Source organism: Prunus persica, chromosome G5 (genome assembly GCF_000346465.2).
Source record: "Prunus persica cultivar Lovell chromosome G5, Prunus_persica_NCBIv2, whole genome shotgun sequence".
Classification (NCBI taxonomy): domain Eukaryota; kingdom Viridiplantae; phylum Streptophyta; class Magnoliopsida; order Rosales; family Rosaceae; genus Prunus; species Prunus persica.
Window position 1 is genome coordinate 17,555,294 of NC_034013.1, and position 22,612 is coordinate 17,577,905.

The 22,612-nt window shown below is 40.0% G+C and overlaps 5 protein-coding genes and 1 long non-coding RNA gene across 8 annotated transcripts; 2 read left to right on the forward strand and 4 right to left on the reverse strand.

The window, feature by feature from the left end:
• On the forward strand, positions 840-3,464 carry LOC109949272. 2 transcript variants are annotated; one of them, XR_002271837.1, is made up of 3 exons: positions 840-2,596; positions 2,824-3,248; positions 3,368-3,464. It is a non-coding gene; the product is annotated as an uncharacterized LOC109949272 (long non-coding RNA). The 2 variants fall into 2 exon arrangements; XR_002271836.1 differs by having other exon boundaries at positions 841-2,596; positions 2,824-3,464.
• On the reverse strand, positions 2,692-7,285 carry LOC18777383 (ABC transporter A family member 2). Of its 2 annotated transcripts, none has more exons than XM_020564477.1 (15): positions 6,857-7,285; positions 6,470-6,701; positions 6,013-6,368; positions 5,801-5,896; positions 5,505-5,711; positions 5,246-5,405; positions 4,928-5,124; positions 4,630-4,747; positions 4,456-4,532; positions 4,260-4,349; positions 3,919-4,062; positions 3,565-3,843; positions 3,405-3,485; positions 3,140-3,316; positions 2,692-3,052 (listed from the first exon to the last, which is right to left on the reverse strand). In XM_020564477.1, the coding sequence occupies exons 1-15, from the start codon at positions 7,259-7,261 to the stop codon at positions 2,783-2,785; spliced, it is 2,889 nt and encodes a 962-aa protein (XP_020420066.1). In that variant the 5' UTR covers positions 7,262-7,285; the 3' UTR covers positions 2,692-2,782. The 2 variants fall into 2 exon arrangements, with proteins under 2 accessions (XP_020420066.1, XP_007211019.2); XM_007210957.2 differs by having other exon boundaries at positions 4,928-5,154.
• Positions 8,081-13,357, forward strand: LOC18777827 (ABC transporter A family member 10). The gene is made up of 18 exons (XM_007211248.2): positions 8,081-8,198; positions 8,292-8,637; positions 8,726-8,805; positions 8,970-9,486; positions 9,747-9,866; positions 9,950-10,065; positions 10,195-10,359; positions 10,458-10,620; positions 10,720-10,845; positions 10,946-11,029; positions 11,131-11,483; positions 11,576-11,776; positions 11,875-11,984; positions 12,085-12,169; positions 12,302-12,430; positions 12,545-12,650; positions 12,757-12,845; positions 12,970-13,357. The coding sequence occupies exons 1-18, from the start codon at positions 8,121-8,123 to the stop codon at positions 13,270-13,272; spliced, it is 3,171 nt and encodes a 1,056-aa protein (XP_007211310.1). The 5' UTR covers positions 8,081-8,120; the 3' UTR covers positions 13,273-13,357.
• LOC18778114 lies at positions 13,573-15,388 on the reverse strand. The gene is made up of 2 exons (XM_020564806.1): positions 14,726-15,388; positions 13,573-14,631 (listed from the first exon to the last, which is right to left on the reverse strand). The coding sequence occupies exons 1-2, from the start codon at positions 15,386-15,388 to the stop codon at positions 13,573-13,575; spliced, it is 1,722 nt and encodes a 573-aa protein (XP_020420395.1).
• Positions 16,454-18,380, reverse strand: LOC18776876 (pre-mRNA-splicing factor SPF27 homolog). The gene is made up of 7 exons (XM_007209439.2): positions 17,981-18,380; positions 17,717-17,892; positions 17,519-17,602; positions 17,282-17,351; positions 17,059-17,192; positions 16,916-16,974; positions 16,454-16,819 (listed from the first exon to the last, which is right to left on the reverse strand). Exons 1-6 carry the CDS (start codon positions 18,224-18,226, stop codon positions 16,920-16,922), a joined length of 765 nt encoding a protein of 254 aa, XP_007209501.1. The 5' UTR covers positions 18,227-18,380; the 3' UTR covers positions 16,454-16,819; positions 16,916-16,919.
• On the reverse strand, positions 18,619-22,340 carry LOC18776354 (peroxisome biogenesis protein 3-2). The gene is made up of 7 exons (XM_007209338.2): positions 21,959-22,340; positions 21,440-21,604; positions 21,140-21,330; positions 20,874-21,004; positions 19,898-20,025; positions 19,359-19,586; positions 18,619-19,129 (listed from the first exon to the last, which is right to left on the reverse strand). The coding sequence occupies exons 1-7, from the start codon at positions 21,970-21,972 to the stop codon at positions 18,898-18,900; spliced, it is 1,089 nt and encodes a 362-aa protein (XP_007209400.2). The 5' UTR covers positions 21,973-22,340; the 3' UTR covers positions 18,619-18,897.

A 22,612-nucleotide genomic window follows, 5' to 3' on the forward strand; every position in this document is an offset into this window, starting at 1 on the left:
CTATTGGGACTAAAAACCTCTTCATCTCTCAAGCACACCGTGGTCCATTAGAATCCAAGATGGAAGATGAATGGCTAGGCCTTGATCCAATATCTTCTTATTATTGGTCTGATCTCGGACGGGAGCTGAAGCCCAGAAATATGAATGAGAACATATTTCAATCTCTATAAAATATGGGCCTGGCCTGGGTTGTTTTTCTGTAGCTTTCCTAGCCCAGTCCATTGGTATAATATATTGGACTCTGGTTTGTCGATTCCTAACTTCACCGCACCCAGCCCAGTATTAATATATAAAATCATTTTGAACAAAAGTAGAATGAAAAAGGCGAAAAAAGACAAGAAGAAAGCAATAAAAGCTAAAGACAGGCAGGGTAAACATGTTTCAGGACAGTGAGATCTAGCCCTGGATTTCGTGGTTATACTATTCTACATTCGCACCAGCCTGCCTTCTTTGCGCATCACCATCTGCCTATCAACCACCACCGTCCATCCAATTAACAAGCTCAGATATTAGCCTACGTGGCAGAATCGAATGATGGAAAGAGCGTCTTATTACAAAAATCAGTCGAAAGTGCGCGCGTTAGCAAGGCAGTGGGGGCAGACAGGAGCGAGGAACACGCGTCAGAGATAACGTGGGCACGCTGCAGCTGGTCCCACCAGGCGGAGCTGTATTGTCACATCGACGTCCCTTTTGTCTAATCAAAAAGGAAATCTTAATTCAACAACTACCACTCATTTCACCTCAGACTTTTTTGTCTTTCCCCCTACGTCGCTGCCACGTGTCGGTAGCACTCGCCGAACTCTTCATTCAAAATCAAAACTTGGATTGCTTTTAACGGTAAGTCGAATTTGTTAGGATTGGTCTCTATCTCAACTTCTCACCTCACGAGATGTTTTAACTGAAAGAAAGCAAGCATGTGAGCTGTGGCGCAAGCTGGTGCAAGCAAATGAGGAAACGATAAATTGGGGTTAGGGCTTGCAGATTGTAGAGCGGGGGAAACAAGGCAGGCAGGCAGGCACGTGAAGAGTTTTAGTATGGCGCAGCGGGGGAATCTTAGAAGCCGGTTCCCTAGACCTGGTTGATAGAAGAAACAGGCTTTGCCGACCTATCCCACAATTATTTCATTTTTTATCCAAAAGCATTATAAAAAGTTGCTCCTCAAGTTTCAATCTTATAACCAAAGGTCATCATAGTGGGTTTCAACTTTGAAGGGTCATTATTTAGGGGGAGAAAATGGTTGAATGGTTGGCGCCTGTACGCTAACTTTGGTAGCTAGAGAGGGTATCTAATTAATGTTTTACATGTCTTATATATATATATATTAGCTAAACGGGTGGGCTTAATTAGTTAGAGAGAGGTAGTTCCATTCCCAGGAGAGAGAGAGAGAGAGAGAGAAATGGTTTTAGTTAGCTTAGCTGTCTTGCGATGACTTTATGAGTCTTTTGATCGAAGCTTGGTGGAAAGTCATGGATCCTTGAGATATATGGATTTCGATGAAGGATGCATGGATCTAGATATATGTGGTATGAACTAATAACATCCTTGCTGCTGTAGTAATAAGATGATTCATGGGAACTATTTTCACGATAACAAAACCTGTTATTCGATCAGTGTTCTTCTGCAGGTTAGAGGGCTGGATCTCTCTTGGTCTGAAGGGTATACTGATCTTGTTTTTAATCATCTGAATTTTCCCTTCCAAGTTCATATGTGTGTATATATATATATATATATTCAGGTACTAGGGTTTTGAGTAGTAGGTAGCTAGGGGTAGAGCTAGGGTTACGGAGCAGAGCTCCTTGAAGTCCAATAGAAGGTCTTGCTGGGTGGATTGAGCTGCTGAGCTATGGATCCCACAGCCCTATCTCAGATCATCAGAGGAATAGGCTTGTGGCTTGCATATCTCAGGAGCTGCATTACCTGTGTTAGATCTTTGTTTGGATTGAAGGGAGCTCTACACCTTTCTCTCATCCATCATCTCTAATACTTAGTAGCTAGGTTTTACACATGTTTCCTTTTACATGTTTTACATTGATTTGTACTTTCACTGCTCCTTAATTAATTATTTACCCTCTTCTGGCTCCTTAATTAATTACCGATGATTGCTCTTTCAACAAGTCCTTGCTGCTTTACTGATTCTTTATTTACATAGTTTTTAGAGTTTTAGGTTCAAAATACTCAGATCTGTGTGTTTTTACTTTATTTTTTGTTTGTTGTATTAACTGACATTTCAAACCGTTGTAACATGATTATAAATATGTAGATCAATGGCTTTGTAGTTTTAAAAATTGGATGTTTTTCCAACTCTCAAGTCGCATTTTATTATTTTTTATATAAGTTTCGCAGTTCAGTTGGTTGCGATTCTAGGTTCCATTTTTTCAGCTGATGTCAAAGTAAAAGATTATGTGCCTAGCAAGAATCAGACGCGCCTGCTTCAAACGAGTCTTTGTGCACTGGAGATGTGCAGTGCAGTGTGTAGAAGCTTGATAGTCGCAGGTCAACTTGGGCAGTAATGATCGTTGACCATTACTACAATAATATCTCAATGCTTTTTTCACACCGAGGGAGGAGCCAGCAACATGCAAATGTCGTCTCCTATGTACGTTTAAACATTCTTGTGACAAATTAGGTTCAAATTTTATTGTCAAAAATAGTGAAATTAGAGATCTCCAACAATTTTGAGTAGGCAATGAATAACTATCGAACGGATATGGTGAAAAGCTATGTACTGCCGGAAATTACAAATGGAAGAAAATTTGTGTATAATATCTCTGCTGACTTATAACTAGAGGTATGAACGAGAATTTGTTTTACTGAGTTGTCCAGGATGAATCAGAATTCCATGAACCGGTTGGGAATGGCCGGATCGGCCAAATGAATCCATGCGCGATGGGGTTACTTCAACATTAGGAGGTATTGGGGTTTCAGGAGAGTGGCCGGATATGCAGAGAGCACCAGATTCATCTTGCTCCCAAAATACTTGTACCATAACCCCACTTGGATATTCTGCACATTCCGTTCCTGGAATCCGCACAAACCTAGCTCCTACAGGTATCTGCAAAACCTTTATGCGTAAAGTAACTTTTAAGCTTAATTCCTGGTCAATGTAAAAATGAAAAGAGAAAACTGATTGTGTTTTTACCTTAACTGAGGCTCCACATGTTAAAGTGAGAGTAACCAACCTCCCCTCAGCTGTGGCAGCTTCTAGTTCTGCCTGCCATGCGATATTCAAGAAGACTTCTTCAAGAGTTGTAAGTCCAAGATGGATGTCTACTATGCCATATTCTCTTTCTCTATCTTGAAGCTCCGCAAAAAATCTCTGTATTTAGGTCACAAACCTCGTATGTCAGATATGCTTCTTATTTTGCAGTTATATAGGAACCAGAAAAAGATGCTAAGCAAATTACCGTCAAAAGCCGCTCTCTATCATGAGGAATAACAAAAGTCAGAAATGCTCTGTTCTCTTCTCTTGGTAAAACATCCAAATGCTGCAAAAACTTACCCCACGTTAGAAATTAATCTTTCATGTGAATACAAATAAGTTCAAATCATTCAAAACCAGCCTACGTATTTAAAGAACTGCTTCACAGCATCCTGATGAGGATTTTGCCCATTCATGCTTCCACCGAAGCTCACATTGGCAATAAAACCAGTCCCAAACCTTGACTTGAGCCTGATTGAAGTTCCAATGCAACGGAGCCTACCCTTTGCCATTATTCCTATCTTGTCACCTAAAATGTCAGCTTCTTCCATTGAGTGAGTGGTTAGGACAATTGCACGCCCTTTCTTTGCATCCTCTATGACGTCCCATACATGCCTCCTTGTTATGGGATCCATACCAGTCGTCTGCAGATCATAAAGTAAAAATTAGAAAACCAGAGGAAGTAGACATAGTAAAGGGTTTGGTCCACATTTCCGTACCGGTTCATCTAAGATAAGTAACTTTGGATCACCAATAAGGGCTATGGCGAAACTCAGGCGACGTTTCATTCCTCCACTGTAACTCCCAGCTCTCATTTTGGCTGCCTCAGTGAGTCTCACCTCTGCCAATGACTTCTTAGCAACCTGCATTTGAGGAGCATCCGTCTTATACAGAACAAAACAATCATCCTTGCTCAAATTCATGAGCACCGGTTTGAACTCTGCGTATCATAATCCTTCATTTCCGGAACAAAAAAGAAGGATTGCAACACGCAGAGTTTAAACATAGTGCAAGGAAGAAAGCATGTGAAATACCCCATGCAAGTTAGTGTAGCACATACCGATTTTACTGAAGCCGAGGGGAGGCCTTTAATACTAGCGAAGAGGTGAAGGTGCTCTTGCCCAGTCAAGGCATCCCAAAGAATATCGAACTATGAACAGAGACAACATACATACACGTTGAGTCAAATTTTTCAAATGAGTTGTTGCAACATGAGAGAGAGAGAGAGAGAGAGAGAGAGAGAGAGAGAGGAGCACCTGCGGACAAAATCCTATGATTTTTCGAATATTTGCCATGCCAACAGAGCTCCGAGCAGAATTTCCATAAATCAATGCTGTGACAAGGCAGTTTGCAAATTTATCATTTCCCAATTGGCATCATAATCTCAGGAATTTTCCAATCAATGCACTAAAAAAAAATGATAGTATTACCATCTCCTCCAGTCACCGGTGTGTTGCCAGTTAAACAATTGATTGCGGTGGTTTTCCCAGCTCCGTTGGGACCAAGTAGACAAAATAACTGATCCTTTGCAAAGTTGACCCACAAACCCTGAAAGTTATTCAAAATACTTCAGTTGCTTGCTACTATATTATTTCATTTTCCTAAACCTGAAAGGCTGAAACATCTACCCTGCATCTGCACTAGATTTTTGGTCTAAAAAGTATAACAATGAACCTAGAGAAAAACTTGACCATGAAGACATATATATAACTAGGTAAGGTTGGTTACCTTGAGAGCATGGTACGGTGAAGTCCTCCTGCACTTACAGCAACCAATTGTGGTAGTCCCGGGATATGTCTTTACAAGGCCACGTATCTGAACTGCAATGTTTGGATCAACTGTGCCTTCCTTAGTTTGTTGTTTTACAATGTTCTCCTCCGCAAGCACATCTTCATCATCCGGCGTAAAATGCTCCTGCGGTGGGACTGAACCCATGCAACTACAAATGCCACCCTCTGTGGAAAGAGAGCGAAAAAAACATTACGTCATAAGTACCATTCAACAAGGGAAACTCAACCACCAACTGAATTTCAGTCTTATATTTACCTTCCAACTTGTTTGCACCTTTCCCTGTCCAGTATCCTGGATTCAAAAAGTAAAACACTGATTTTCTCACACCAGATACATTTGGGATGATATTGTCCAAGTAGATTGCCAATATAAACCAGAGGAAGAATGTAGCCACCAGCCACAAATAGATGTCGTTCTGACAAAATTCGAATGTAAATATAAATAATAAAATTCAAAAAGACCTTATAAAGTTTTTGTTAATATTTTAAATTTGAGGATCAATGTGTTCACATACAATTGTCATACAATCATGATCATCATTTGGCCCACACTTTGTCCTTGTACTCCAGCTAATCCCAATATCCTTTGGAGTGGATGTTGCTTCCGCGAGCATCTGTAAAGCTTTGGCAAGAAGATTAGGTGGGAATAATGACCAGACGATTCGAACAGTCCTTTTGGATTTGAAGTTTGTACTGTAGGGAAAATCGGTTACTGTAACAATCTGCAATGAAAAAGTGGAATCTGTTATCAGTACTATTGAACCAATAACCATAATTTACAAATCTTGATTCTTGAACTGTGGAATCTTGCCTGGGTTATAAAGCCAACAATAAATATGAAGAAACCCACAGTTGAGGATGTAGATGACTTTCTTATGAAGGTTGACAGCATAAAGGCAAAACCAATCTGGCAACGAAAGCCAGTGGATGGATCAGACATAATTATATGCTAAGCAGAGGCTTAACATGAAATCAGCAAGAACAAACATAAAGTAAAAAATTAATTGCACCAAACCGACTTACCATATTGAGTTGGAAGAGAAAGAAAACGAGGAATAAGATTGCAAAACTGTTGTTTAGGAAAAAATCGAACCGAAACATCATTCCGAATAGAACTGTGAAAAGTGATGAGAGAAGGGTAATAATTCCTTCCCATGTGAGCCATGAGAACCAGTATGCAGTATCATAAAGGCCCATCATTGTCATTGCCTGTCTAAGCTTCAATTCTTTCTCTGTGATCAAAGAACTCATTTGAAACACAAAACCAAACATGGAAGCCGCAAAAAAGATGACTGGAACTACATCAGTCAACTCAGCGAAAGCCTCCCGTGCAGGGTGTGCAAATTCCTTGAGTGAAAGAACCCAGCTAAAATTTGGAACTGTACAAAATCATTAGACAAGTGTTAAGGTCAAGGTGGCAAGCAACCATGCAAATAAAGCTTTCTTCAAAGAACAGAGCATGAGAAACAAAGCATAATACCTCCAATCAGAGACCTGGCAATTTCACGCTCTGCAGCAATCTGAAGCGGTATTTGGAATTTGAACGTTGGATCTTCGTATTGCCCTCGTGCTTTAACAGGAGTAGAATTAGTCTGTATGCCATAGCTAATTACAGTGGCATTTCTTTCCACAAAATGCAAAGCTCCTGAGCAATGCATAGGATTACTGTACAGCCATGCATCTACTTCATCTTTTGTTCCAAACGATTTGACCTGCACAATTAAAAGCCAAAACGAGACTTATTATCATATGACAGTTGCTCCTCCAACGAAACAGAGCAAAAAGAAAGGAACAAGAAGAGCAAACAACTTTTCCTTGCATTTTCTCGACAACCAAACACAACGCAAAAGTCCAAAATCTTTGGTACCTTGGACGAGGGAATCGGCCTGTCCGGATTATTAGCCATGATAGCATTGACAATGGTCTGAATCCTAGCGCTTCCATTTCCGCTCCATGCGAAATCAAAGCAGGGCTTTTGAATGGAGTATTTGTATTCGCATGGAGGGATGGGCGGCGAAACAAGAGGTTGAGGATTGGTGAGGGTCTTGTAGTCGGTGGACTTGGCTTCTTGAGCCTTGAGGCCCCTCTGGATAAAGAAAATGAGGAAGACGAAGAAGAAGGAGGAGAAGAGCTGTATAAAGGTAGCCCTCTTGCTCCGCCATGAAAGCAAGAGGTTCTTCTTCAACAACGCCTTGTATTGTTGCAATAGTAGTGGAAAACCGCTCTGTAAATTCATGGTTTCTTTCAAGTAAGTGTGTTTGGTTTCATTCATTCACACTTTATACTTCCCAGTGATGACTCTGATGAACTGAAGATCGTACTGTTTTAGAAGGCTCGATTTTGCGCGTTAAGTTTTGGGAGGGGGTGAGTTTAAATTACCAAACTGGTTCTGGATTCGATTGAGTATTAAGGATTTGCCACCGTGTTTAAGCTTATTTCAGGAAAACAACGTGATTTTCTCCGAATTATTGCAATAACTAATTCTCTGATTTTTTTCCTTTTCTTTTTTTTTTTGTCAATCAATTTGCATGCGCGTATGCAATTCCTTTGATTTAGGGGATGATTTCTGTAATGTAGGGATAAGTAATTCCCTGGCAGCAGCTTAAAGATAGAATGAAACTAATACTTTTATTTTTTGGGGGTCTGATCTGATCTGATCCTTGTCTGTTTTGCGTGTGTTTATTTCTTTGATTCCTTAAATGTCTTGAAGATGTTAATTCCTTCCCTATCTCCCCAAAATTAACAAAAAAGAGTAGGTATAATTAATCACTCGCAAAACTAATCAAATGACGAAGTGTGGCAACTGGCAAAAATTAATGAGCCGCGTCAAGCCTCTCTCTCTCACCAAAATGCATACATTACATAATGGTAAATCAAGAGCAGAGCAGATCAAGATCCGTCTGGCAGATTAATATAAATAATTAGTTCTAATTTGGATTATACACTAGTGCTTATTCAAAACTGGTCTCATTCATTATCATTACAGGTATCTCTAAAATTACTTAGACTGCTTGAGTTCATTTTTTCTTTTTTCAAAGGTTTAGAATATTGAATCTTTGGTGGTGACAGACATATTGATTTTGGGTTCATTGAGTATCAAGTTAAAGGAATTTCCCTGGTTGTAGACATCAATGGCCGATCGTTTACGCGCCCGGGCTAGCTTCTTGACTCAGTCCAATGCTTTGCTTAGAAAGAACTTAACCTTTCAGGTCCATCTCTCAATTTTTTTAATCCTAGTTTCAGTTTTCTTTTAATATAAATTTTGGACAAGAACTGATCACATTATGTTGATTATTTTGCAGAAACGAAATATGTGCTCGAATGTATCGCTGGTTTTAATACCTTGTTTGCTGTGTTTGATTTTGCTTGGTCTACAAATTGCGACAGATAAAATGAAAATGGAAGAATCCAAAAGGAACTTAAACAAGTGCGATAACAGCAGCAGCCGTTTCGATGAAGGGAGCCCTTGTCCCTGTCCTAAGCCTCGAGAATGGCCTCCGGTATTGCACATACCCGATGCTACTTCTCGTGCAGTGACAAGTGACTCTGTTATTCCTTTCACAGACTTGCCCGACGAGTCATGCAGGGCTAACGGCTCCTGTCCTCTCACTATACTCGTCACTGGAAATAATCAGTCTTTTGCACAAAGTATGCATCTTTTGATTAATTACATGTTTTGATTCATTTGTTGCTTAATTACTATTATTAACCTTAATCTCTGCATTAACTTGGATAGTTTTGGCTGGGAATTTGTTGTCCAATGATTTCCCTCTCAATTCCTCTGATGTCATGGATTTTCTGGCCAACAATGTCATGGTAAGTTGTAGTCGTTTCTCCCTTTATGTTTTGTTTTCGTTCTCTTTCTTTTATTTTTAAATTTTTTTTTTTTTATTACAAGAGATATTGAGAATGAGGGAATCGAACCTAGAAACTTGAGATACATGAGTAAATGTTATTAACCACATGCGAAAAATGTGCAGGGATCTCGCTCCTTACCTAAAGCGCCCAACTTTTTAGACAGAGCTTTCTTCACACAAACCATCTATAAGGTGCAGCGACAATGCTCCCCCAATTCTACGTTCTCCATTCCGACGCTTCATGTATCATCCAGACTCGATCATGGACGGGGAGGGCCTCCTCACGCTGTGGTTAGGCTGGCCTCCGCCTCACCTCACATGCTCCTAACAACCAAAAAACTCCCAATTTCTAAATCTCCACCTCGTTTTAGGCCCGCGCCCGACCCACCTGAACCCTACCAGCCAACTCCCAATCCACCTCCAGTTCCCTTCCAGCCCACTCTCAACCCACCCCCAGTTCGTGTCCAGCCCATTCCCAACCCGCCTCTGGCCCGCTATCCACCCCCACCCTCAGCTCGCAAACGGTCCCCGCCCCCTCCTCGGCCTCGCAACCCACCTCCACAACAAGCCTCCAGCCCAACCCAAGCCCCCAATCCAGGCCTCACTCCCAAGACTCAACCCAATAAAGAATATGAACAAGGTATTTTTTGTTTTTTAAACAACTTTTAATCTTTGTGCTTGTATGTTATGGATTTCCTTTATTTTATTTTATTTTTGTTAACGGGCAAGAAATTCGAACTTGAAATCTCTTCAAACATTAGAAAGAAAAGTTTCACAAAACTAACACTTACAATGTTCGCGCACGAAAAGTATAATCATCACTTGTGCACATACATGCTCTTCAATTTATGTTGCACGCAACATAACCTTTTTGCTTGCCAAACTTTGTCTTGAATCCAGAGGTTAGATGTGTTGAAGCTTTGACTTTGTGGCGCAACAATTCTTCTGATATAAACAATGAGCTATATAAAGGTTACCCAAAGGGGAACCCAGAGAGGAAAGTTAATGAAATACTTGCAGGTTATCCCCACTACTTGACTTTGATATGATGAATACATACAGTATCATCATGTATTAGCTATTGACGGTGCATTTTCTTGCAGCCTATGATTTCTTAAACTCAAATGAGAACAGTTTTAATGCAATCCTTTGGTACAATTCAAGCTTGAGGAGGAGTGTTGGTTCTGATCTGCAGCGGATTGGGCGCTCAGTGAATCTGGTAGACAAACATACACATAATTAACTTGTTAATTTACTTGGTGATATCTTAAAACAAGAAATGTGAATGTTGCTAATTGATCAGGCAGGGATGAGTTTTAATACATTCATTTGTTTTATATGCTGCCAGGCATCCAATGCCTACCTTCAGTTTTTGCAAGGCCCTGGTACCAAAATGCTGTTTGAGTTTGTCAAAGAAATGCCTAAGCCTGTAACCAACGTAGTAAGCATACCAGATCTTTCCTCTCTAATTGGTCCACTCTTCTTCACATGGATCATTTTACTGCTGTTCCCGGTAAGTAAAATTGATTATGTTCATCCATATTCATTACATGGATTTTTGCTAATTAACTTAGCTTTCTTAATTTCCCAACTTTTTAATGGTGTATGCAGGTTGTTTTGAAGTCACTGGTTTACGAGAAACAACAAAAACTGAGAATCATGATGAAAATGCATGGCCTTGGTGATGGACCGTATTGGATGATCTCCTATGCCTATTTTCTTGCAGTTTCTTTGATCTACATGCTGCTGTTTATGGCAGTTGGCTCCATCATAGGTATATTTGTATCAATCTAACTACTTGCCAACTGTTTCAGACTGGTTTCACTCTGAGTTGCTTTAATGAATTCAAGTGTGTTTACTTCCATCCTTGCAGGGTTAAAATTCTTCACAATCAATGACTACAGCATCCAGTTTGTTTTTTACTTCATCTATATGAACTTGCAAATAGCAGCGGCTTTTCTAGTAGCTTCAATGTTTTCAAACGTTAAGGCTTGTACAGGTTCGATTTCTTTTGGTTTGAAATTATTGATCAGGGATTTACATTTTAAGTTTTATCTCATGAGATGATTTAACTGACATGGTTGATTTGATGGTAACAGCTATAGGTTACATTCTGGTCTTTGGAACTGGGCTTTTGGCAGAAAATCTTTTTCGAAGCTTCATCGAAGATGCTTCAGTCTCTAGTAAGTGGAAATTTTTATGAAAATGAAGCATTTGGAACTTAATTTGCTTTTTGTTTATACTTTTCAGAAACTCAACTCTGTATTGGTGTTCTTGTACATAGGACGCGGGATCATTCTTTTACAGTTGTATCCTGGCTTCTCTCTGTATCGTGGATTATACGAGCTAGCACAATACCCCTTGCAAGAAAAAAGGGTTGGGATGGGATGGGACGATTTGAATGATAACCAGAATGGGATGAGAGAGGTCTTCATTATCATGGTTATTGAGTGGTTTGTGGTGCTTTTTGTTGCATATTGCATTGACCAAGTTGTATCATCTGGAAGTGGAAAAAGTCCTTTATTTTTCTTGCAAAGGATTAGGAAGAAGAAACTTGCATCTCTAAGGAGACCTAGTTTGCAAAGGCAGGGATCTAAAGTTTCCGTTCAGATGGAGAAATCTGATGTTAGTCACGAGGTAACTTTTCTTCTCTCGCTCTAGCTTATGTACTCATTAGTCTTTATCACAGGTATAAATTAGTTCTGCTTCCACTTCTTCATAATTTCCAGATCGAGATGGTTGAGAGGTTGGTATTGGAACAAAATACAAGTCATGCGATCGTTTGTGACAACCTCAAAAAGGTGTATCCGGGAAGAGATGGAAACCCTGAGAAATTTGCAGTGAAAGGGTTGTCTCTTGCTTTGCCTCCAGGGGAGTGCTTTGGTATGCTTGGCCCCAATGGTGCAGGGAAGACCTCTTTTATTAGTATGGTGAGCAGAGCACACTCTACTTCTTTAGAATATATAATTATCAAACATATATGTTAATGGCTAGTTAATGCTTAACCAATTGCAACCTCTTTCCACAGATGACTGGTCTCACAAAACCAACCTCTGGCACAGCATATGTTCATGGTATGGACATTCGGACACAAATGAACGATATATATACCAGCATGGGATTTTGTCCACAGCATGAGTAAGCTAAATCAATTTTAAGCAAAATTTCTTTTTCTTGGTTGTTTCTTTAAATATTTAAATGAATCTTATGAGTTTCTTGCTTACTGGATATTATTTAGCCTACTGTGGGAAACACTGACTGGAAGGGAGCATCTACTATTTTATGGCAGACTTAAGAACCTCAAAGGTCGTGCCTTAATGCAAGTAAGTAAATTGAAAATTTACTATTTTTGACATTGGGATTGTTATTGAAAACTCGTAAGCATTCAAGATGGGTTGATACGTTTAGCTAGCTGGGAGGATTAATTTGTGGGTGGTTTAATTTGGTTGCTGAAGGCAGTGGAAGAATCTTTGAAGAGTGTCAAGCTATTTGATGGTGGGATTGCTGACAAACAAGCGGGGAAATACAGTGGAGGCATGAAGAGAAGGCTCAGCGTCGCAATTTCGTTGATAGGGGACCCCAAAGTAGGTCTTGGTGCTCCATCTGCTGAAGCTTCTTTGATTTTTTATTTTGGATATGTTATCTCAAGATCTTGCAACTTATTGCACTCATTCTTTTGCAAATTCCTGTACTTGAAGGTTGTTTACATGGACGAGCCTAGTACTGGACTTGATCCATCTTCGAGAAACCATCTATGGAATGTTATAAAGACTGCAAAACAAGACCGGGCAATCATCCTAACCAGTTCTCTCTCTCCCCCTCTCTCTCACACAATCTATTTGTTACCTTATTAATTCTCTATCTATGTTTAGCTCTTTCATTTACTTACAAAGCCGATATATATCTTCAGCACATTCCATGGAAGAGGCAGAGGTCCTGTGTGATCGATTAGGAATTTTCGTAGATGGCAGGATGCAGTGTATAGGAAACCCGAAAGAGGTAACCAAATCCCAACTCTTCTATTCTCCTATCAATGAGATTCTTGGATTGGATGCTTGGATTAATTACTGTTTGAGAATTGAAAATATGTTGGTTTGAGAATTGAAAATATGTGATGATGCAGCTGAAGGGGAGACATGGAGGATTGTATGTCTTTACGATGACAACAAGTTGGGAACATGAGGAAAAAGTGGAGAGGATAGTACAGAAGTTGTCACCCAACGCGAACAAGACATACCGACTGTCGGGGACACAGAAGTTTGAACTGCCCAAAAATGAGGTCAGAATTGCAGATGTATTCCAAGCAGTGGAGTTTGCAAAGAGTAGATTCCCAGTGTTTGCATGGGGTGTGGTTGACACTACTTTGGAGGATGTCTTCGTTAAGGTTGCTGCAGCTGCAGCTGCATCTTCATCATATGATATATGACACCCCCAACGTAATACTCGATTTTAACATGATTAACTGTTGAATATTATTAAAAGATGCGTTTAATATGCCTGACATTCATTCATTTGGTTATTCTGTTATACTTTTGTTCTGCTTAACAGTCTATATATATATATATATAATTCAAAAGAAATTAATATAAATTTTGAAATGCATGCACATGTTACTTGCGAATGCCAACAATCTCGTGTTACACCTCGAAGCACAATCAGATTCTAGTCAGAATTGTCAAATTAAACCATCGGATTCTCCTCGTACTAACCTAAACCCTAAGCTAATTCAGTCCACTACGGCCAGATTTTGATAGTGTTTGGGAGAGATGGCTGCTTCCATTACATGGTATGGGCTAACTTGGCCGTCATTATCCACGAACAGCTTTAGCAAATCCGCGGAGAAGCCACCGAAGATGGCGAGCCCTGGTCGTCTACGAGGCACTGCCAGCATGTCCAACTTCCAATACACAATCTCCGGCACCGCATTCTTCTCGTACCCTTTCTCCTTAAACTTGCTCTGTATTGCTTTATAATCACTCTCCCAGCAGCTCTTCTTGTTATCATTGCCCGAATTAGCCACCTCAAAGCATGTGTTGGTGAATACAAACACCTTCTTCACCATCTGCTCTGTCTTTAAATTCCCCTTCACAGCCGCTTCCAGAATCAAATCAAACACCTTGTGCAAATCAATTTTGCTGCCGCCGCAGTCCATCCTTCTCACAAACTCGCACCTGGACTTGAGATCATCCCCTCCTACCAAATGCAGCTCAGGGTTTGGACTGAAGCTGATCACCTTCCCTTTCCAGCATGGCTTTTCACTCAGTTGAGACAACAGCAGCCCCAAACCCACAGACACATCCATGTAGTTTTGGATCCCCGCCATGGAAGACGAAGACACGTCGCATACAGCCAAGCAGTTGTTCAGCTTCCCCTGCTTTTTAAACCCCATCACCATGGCCTTCCACTGAAGCTCAGCCACTTGCCCCACATCCACATCATCCGCATATCCTACGATGTCATTTGGAAGCAGAGCACCCGCAGCAATGTTGCACTTGCCACCTCCGTGGCCTCCTTTGACGTCCTCCAAATACTTCTTAACCGCACAGGCCTTTGTTCCTGAATCATCAAAATAATCCAAGGCATTGATCAAGGGCACCAGTACCTCCTGCCTAAGCCGGTCTCGGACTCTGTAGGCGTAACGGGCCTCCGAAACAACTCGATATTCTGGGGACGAGTCTCGCGGGAAAATCTTTCTCGCAACGCTTTCACACAGAAATGTGGCACGCTCCGTGGAGGAGTCGATGGAAGGGCAGAAATAGGACGTCGAGCTTATCTCGTGAATGTCCTGCTTCTTCAATTTTTCAGTATCAGACTTCAACTTCTCCGACGCGTTCGTGTAAAAATTGGTAATTTTGGTCGCCCTCGTACCGCTCAACAACCTTCTTCTTGGCCATGGCTATATCAATGACCTGCTCTCTCCTCCTCCTCCTACTACTAATACTATTATTATTATGATTGCCACCACCAGCAGCCTTTTCCTTTTCCCTCCTCCTTCTGACGTCCTGGCCTTGTAGAAGGCGGTACAGAATCTCGACAAGGTCGTGCATAAGGGCGACAGACTGGGAAAACTCGCCGGCTATAGAGGCGACGTTGCAAGCTAGAGTCTCGGGGTGGTTCTGGTGGAGCCAAAATGCGGCGGCGTAGAAGGCCTCTTCATCGGATTTTCCAAGATCATTGGAGCAGTCTCGGAGGTTGCAGATGAGCTTGAGGGTGGTCAGGGGATTGTGGGACCAGGCTAGAGGGAGGAGTTGCTTGAGATATTTATAGGAACTGGAGGCCGGGGGCTTGTCGCTGTCGTCTTCTGCTTCTACGTTTGGTGCGAGTACGTGGAAGAAAAGATCAAGGCAGGGGTTGCCGTAGGAGGAGAGAATCGGGAAGTGGAGGGTGGGTGAAATATTATTATTGTTGAAATGGGCAACCATGAAAACACAGTCTTCTTCTTTACTGGGAGTATACAGAGTTTGGGGTTTGGGGTCTGCAGGGGGAATGTTGTTTGGGCTCTGGAGGAGGAGTGTTGTTATAATAAGGAGCCAATTTTTCATTTGTGAGTTGTGAAATACGTTTGACGACAAGGGTTTTGTTTGCGTTGACCAAAACTAGTGGCAGCGGAGAGAGGATTTTTGCTATTTTCACTGCAGGTTTCACCATACTCATAACCATTTTCAAGTTCAATGAAGGGATAAATCTCTCTCTCTCTCTCTCTCTCTCTCTCTCTCTCTCTCTCTCAAGTTCGATGGCCAAAATAAACAAACAGACAATTGGGGCGAAGAGATGCTTTGTTTGGGCAACAAGCAAGGACTTTATTATCACTTACTGAGATCCAAGCTTACCACATTTTTATACTATATTGTATACCACCTCTGGAGCCCACCAATACAATAGAACCCGCATCTATTAAAGAAGTGGCACACAATGTGGTATGAAAAATGTAATAAGCCTAGCATTTTTCTTTGTTTAATCATCATATCAATAAGTTTCCTTTTTTGGTCTGAGCGAGTTCCCAAAAAGCAGTACAGACATCGAAACAAAATGTATATGGGTCTAATATCATGTAATAGATGCTGCTATTACTTGGGCACCAAGGAGAGGACGTACGCCTCTTCTTTCTCCATTGTTAGGTTTTGCTTGGAGGGCTGATATAAAATAAATGAATAATAACTTATCTACTACAAAATACCGGGCCCAAACAGAATACACATGTTTAAATACAAGAGCTGAAAATCTTGAAACGAAATAAATTACGTAACCTACTTTCACTAGGGGAAGCATAAACTGGTGGTTACTACTGTACTCTATGCAAAACAAATTACCTGTTTTGCTGTATGCTACATTTTTGTACATTCTTTCTCATCTCCACGAGAAGAGAGATGCTAGCTAGCATTAGATTACCTAGAAATAATTGTGCTTACGACAACAAGAGTGTATGATCTGATGTACGAAGTTGCTGTGAAAGTCAGTATCAGTAGTATTCGATACATCATAATCGCATCCAAAAACTAATCGTCACATGTGTATTGCCGCTGCTCCATTTAGGGCAGAAGCAATAAAGTCTAGTTTCTAATCAACTCCAGCTGCCTGATACAGATTGCTTGAAGCCGATCATAATAAGCACATAATATCCTCTCTTCAAGGATTGAAGACTCATCGTAATGAAGCATATAATCATAGAAGTTGTTCAACACATTTGCCAAAACTGTTCCAGCATAAAGTACCACATATATTTGTATAGGCATGACCTAAACATCTATGCATCCGTTACTCCGTTCTTGTTATGTCCTCAAAGGAAAGGTAATGCATCATACATTTTGAGGCGCCAAATCCTAATTAACTCAACTAAGGAAAGAAGGGAAAAGAAAGACCAAACTCCTTTCATAACACACAAATGCGTTGAAACCCCAACATCTGTGACTAATTCTTCAACGTTACATTTGAAACCCAAAAGAGGGATTGAAGGAATACATCATTTCTGAATCCTGCGAAGCAAAAGAATATTACATAGCATCGTATAACAAGATAACAGAGTTGTAGCATCAAATCTAAACCAAATGCCAATAGGTGCAAAAGCATACCATCTCATTCAGAATTCAACAGAGAACCATTTTCTGCATTGGCTTCCAAGTTCCAGCCCCTGAAATGAGTAACAACTAATTAGTGGTCAAACTAGTAAAATGCATGCCAGAGAAAACACACCAGATAGGAAAAGGTAGATTACTTCTCTGCCGCTTCCCTCCTCAATTCATCCAGATGACTTTCAAGCTTAACACATGCAGCATGGATTTCTATATTCTTCTGACACAGCTCCTTCCATTGGGCAGACAGAGCATTAAGCTCATATGCAGTGTTTTGCTGCCATCAATGAAGAAGTAAATTTATCAGATCAGAGTACAACTGAGCATCAAAACAGTACAAGGTCGGCTGCAAGAAAGTTAAATCACCTGGTGATATTTCCTTTCACGATTCACTGTTTCAATCTTTTGAAATTGTTCCTGAGCTAATTTCTGCATTCTGAAAAAGAAATACCAAGTATTATCAAATCCATTTTTTCATATAGTTACAGGTTTACTGCTGCGCAATCCCCAAAGGGGCACAACTAGTGCGGGAATCAAGGAATTCAATCAGTTGTTTCACAATCATAAACGTTGCATTTTTCACATGAGATCGGAAAAACGAACCTTGAAAAAACCAATTGCAATCGATTGTTGTTCTGAATCCAGGCGTCAGGACCATATTTGTCAATAAGCTCCAAATTCTCTAACCTGCAAACCAGCCACTCAATTCATCACAAGTAAATATATACGCATACATACATATTCATAAATACAGATACATGGCATACATTATATAGACATACGTATGTATGTAGACATTACCTGACGACTTGGTGCTGCAAAGAGCACTGAGCTTTCTGAAGAGCAAGTCTCCAAGCAGTTTCATCATTCATTTTATTCAAAGGCGGCGTCTCTACTTTGTCCCTGGAAAAATCAATAACCGCCGGAGGCCTGGAAGCTCTCACGCGGTCGTACTCTCTAGCTAACATCGGATGATTCTGAGGTATAAAATTTCATAATCAGAGAGATAGAAACCCTAATCTCCGCAGCCAAAAGAGAGAAAAACCTAGGAATTTGGGCACCGACCTGGAAATTGGGCTTGGGAAGTGGAGGCAAGTCTTTGAGGAAATCGGCGGGCTTTTTTGCGCTGCGTCGCAACTCCTCCTCCACCATGCGGTCGACCTCTCTTTTGACGTCGGGGTTGGCGTAGTCGTCGTCGATGTACGGCAAGGCGTCGATGGTTTCGGCGTTGGTTAAAGGTCCTGGCCATGCTGGACCTTGCGGTGGTGGAGCTTCTAGCATTAAGATGTCACTGTTGCTGTTGGTCGCCATTGTTGTACACCGAGAGTCACTGAGTGCGATTCAGAGACTGAACTCGTGCAAGAGTGAGAGTAAAATTGGGGATTTGATTTGATTTGACGGTGTAAATTTGGGGTAGTGTGTGAAATTGTGACTTTATGCGCGCCGTTTGCGCCCGGCCCCTTCTTTTTTGTGGGCAAAGCGCCCCGTTTATTTGAAGAGTGAATTTCATTTTACTGACCAAAAATTAAAATATTTAATTTCATTTTTTTTCCGGTTACAAAAGTTAATTGTGAATTAAGGGCTAAAAGAGAAAAAAATAATAATAATCTTTTATTTAATTCAAAATTTGCATTTACCACAAAGTCAAATATATAATACTACCTGGGGTTCAATATCACAACTTTGGTGATGCTCACTTTCAGTAATAAAAAGCAAGCAAATAGTACTGGGCATGTTAGAATGAACAAGCCTCACATGATATGATATATAGATAATACAGCACAACAAAAGATTTGAAATGTGGAAGTAGTACTACAAACAGTAAAATACACTGCAATATTTCTCTATTATTCCTTTCAAACTTTTGAATTTTGAGAACTTGAAATGGAACCCAATACCATTAGATCATGTTTTCCACTGCTAGCTTGCTTGTACACCAAACAAAAATTTACTGAAAACAGAAACTGTGGTCCGCATCTAGTCTATGAGATTTGCATACTTGAATAGATGAGAGTGAAAAAGCGCTCAACTTCTGGTACATTTAGAATGATTTGGATGAATTTGCTTGGTTCTTCAAGGACTGTAGGACCCATCCGTGCAACCCGTGCCAAAACTTTGGCAAGTTGAACTCCTCCGGGTTGAGCACCCATGTCCACTATCACAGTATCCACCACTGCTCTCAATGCTATGTCAGCAACACTCCCAAATTCAGCACTGCAATAGAAGATGAACAGGATTTGACCGACTTCCAATTAGTGGAACAAAAAGTTACTAAAAGAAAAGGTGGCATTTTGAGGGATAACAATGACAAAATAAACTTGTATAATAAGCATTACATGTATGGATCTACTCTAGCAAGCTTATGAAAGAAGTCAGAATTAGGAAAAGCCAAAATCAGTATACCATGGCCGATAATGCTGCATCCCTAACATCACAGGCATACCTTGATATTACTGCCCGTGTCTCCACCATAAGTTGTTCAAATTTGGTGACATCTGGAAGAAGTGTGCTATCATTGCTGAAGGCAGTGGCTAGTTCAAGTGCACGAGCATCCTCTGGCATCAAGTAGTTCACCCAGTGATGGGGATCTCCTGTGCTCATGAACTTGTCAAGTATTTGCATGACAGTTGCATGAAGAACTGTGGCATTGAAGGAATCCCTTAGCTGCTTTCTGCACATGAAAAGCATCCAAACTATTTAATACGATCTCTGATAATCAATACGTTCTATGCAAAAGTTTGGTAGTTTGGTAGTTTCGTGTATTAAACACTTAATGAGAATAGATTGAAAGCCTGGACATTAACCATCGTATATAAGACATTTTTAAGGATGACATAGTCACAAAGGACAAGCATGTATACTCATAAGCATTAACGGAGTTAAACAAAAAAAATCAAGAAAACGACTGAATTGACCGATAAACCTGCCTTTGATTTTCAGAATGGCATACAACATGATAATAGATGGTAAGACAAAGCTTACCCCTTAAGAACTTCTGTTGCTGCTGCCTGGATGTTTGAAATTAAAGCAGGCATGCCATACCTGGCTAGATAATCAGAACTTGCTAGAAACTTCTGCTGGTCATCCCTATGAATGAGATCAGCATCCTCCTGTAAACATAGTAATAACAAATATATACATTCAGAGAAGTAAAAGTAACATGTCAGAACCAGTAATATTGTCTAAAGTTCACTTCAGAACCAGTAGTAAAAGTAACATGTGAGTGGTGTTGCAAATCAGCCTTAATGTCTGTTAAATTACTGGGGGAAAATGAACAGATGTAATGGTACATTTAGGGAGTGAGCACCAATCAGACTGTCACCAAGCAGTAATCAGGGATAGTAATCTGAAATATATTATTTCCAGATTGAGACAACCTGGAAACCATCTACCCCCCTGCCACTAATACCTCATCTCCTCTATGGATATCCAGTCTCACTAGAAATGCATCCCAGTCCTTTTCTACACTCTCAAACAGAATTGCGTGTCTAGGCTTCACCATACTTATTCTACTAAGTTAGTCTCCAAAACTGAACCATTTTATTTTAAAATCTCCTTAACAACAGTGAATGTGACGCCACTCAGCCACTACCCTAGGTATAATTGCAACACGCTAGAATATCCCTAACTCCTGGGAAATTTTATTTACAAGTGACATAACTTGCAGCCATATTTGATAACTCAATGAAACTTATTTACTTTGATTAAGTTTAGATCACATACATTCCTTCAATCCCAAATTTTGGTGACAGGCTAACCTACAAATGAACATCTAGAAGAAGATGTTTCACTTTTGAGGCTACATTTCCCAACAATCCATTTTTAGAAAGTGAAAGTTCACACATCTTGATATGCAATGATAATTCATCCTAGTATGAAATAGGACCATGAAATACATGCAAAATGGAGTTATCAATAATTTGCAAGTACTGAAAGTAGGAAAGTATATAGCTCTTACAATTAAAAGAGAGCTTCCAAGACCACGGGCAGTATCAATATATAAATGTCTCCCTAATATATTGACTTGAACTCTAATATATAAGCTAAGGATCGTCATTGCCCACAACGACAACACCATTCTCGTGAAACCTGGAAAAATACAAGACCTATACAAGGTGAGCTGATTATAAATATCAGAATTCATAAACTACGGTACTGATAGATGACAAATATATAAATAAATTCAAGTTTGTACTTAAAAATTCAGTCAAGTCAGATTCATACTTAGAATTTTCAGTCTATCCCATAATTCAAGTTTCTCCGCAGATGTTGATTGGCCCTTCGCTTGCATTAACCTGTCGGTAAGGTGAGAAAGGTCTAACTCTTCAGCTATCCGACTATTTAAATATTGCATTGCATGAGGCAACGTTGTTGTATCAGCAATTCTTTGTATGTTCTCAAAATGGGCTTGCATTCTATTATTGGGAACAAAAAGACATAATGTTAGAACCCAGATAGTAAGTAGTTAGGGACTTAACAACAAAATATCTGGATACAGAAATTGAAGTGGGGATCTCTCTTAACTGGGCCTTGATAAGCTCTTCGTTTCTATCTCGTTCATGCTCAAGTTCGGTATCCAGGTCAGCAAGCCTTTGTCTGTGAGCATTATACAGTTTATACAGAAGATATCCACTTCCTAAAACACCAGCTGTAACATACAACTTCCTCCTATGCCTTCTCCAAAATCCCCTAAAATAACAATGGCGTACCAAAATCGAAAGTAAACAGTTGGTGAATAAAATCAAGTCAATTGTTACAAAACCCAAAAGTAAACCAGATATATACACATAAACCACAATAACAGGAAAGCCATTAAACCAAAGGACCAGTTATTACTAACAAATTTTATCAACAAAATGTAAGAGCCCGCAAGAGTAAGCAACCAATTATAACAACAAAAGAAAAACAACGAATATCTCAAATAAATTACCATAATAGAGAAAGTAGAACAATACCCAGAAGAAGAAATAGACAATTAAATCAGTAACAGAGACGCACAACAAAGACCCAGATGACAGAACGCATTAAATTTGATGAACTGACCTTAAAGAAAGCATTGTTGGTGCTATGAGAGCCAAGCATCCATCACTGAGCCTTAATACACTGAAGTCCCTTCTGTGAAGATGGTTTTGAAAGAAGATAGTTTCGAGTGGAAAAGGGAAAATAAAATGGAAAAAAGTTGTTTATCGGGCAGAGCCGCAAGCGGTCCTAGGAAAACCCGCGCCGTAATCAAGTGTAACGATGGTTCTTCACGTAATGGAAATCAGTTTGAGGATTCAAAGAGACTGTAAAAGCCTAATACGAGGAGGCCCTTCTGTTATGAGTAAGTTTATCTGAGGAATTTTGAAGGATTTGTAGAGAAGGCAAGTGGGGTTAAGTTAAGGCTGGTAGGATGAGATCAATTGGGCGTAGTATGTTTAGGCCCCGAAAGTTTTGGTAATTCACTTAAACTCTAGCTTTATATGAACTTTTCTATTCTACTAATAGTAATGGTTAGGTTAATGCTCTCTTCCTATCAAAATCCCGTATGTTGCTAATTCTGTAAATCTGAATTATATTGAAGTAAAATTTTGCATACACTATATAATTATAATGCAAGCAATTGTTCAAATTATGGTATTGTCAAAATTAGTACGGTTCGAGATGGATATAATTCAATTCGCTTAAATTAATAATATAAATGATTTGTTTTGATTG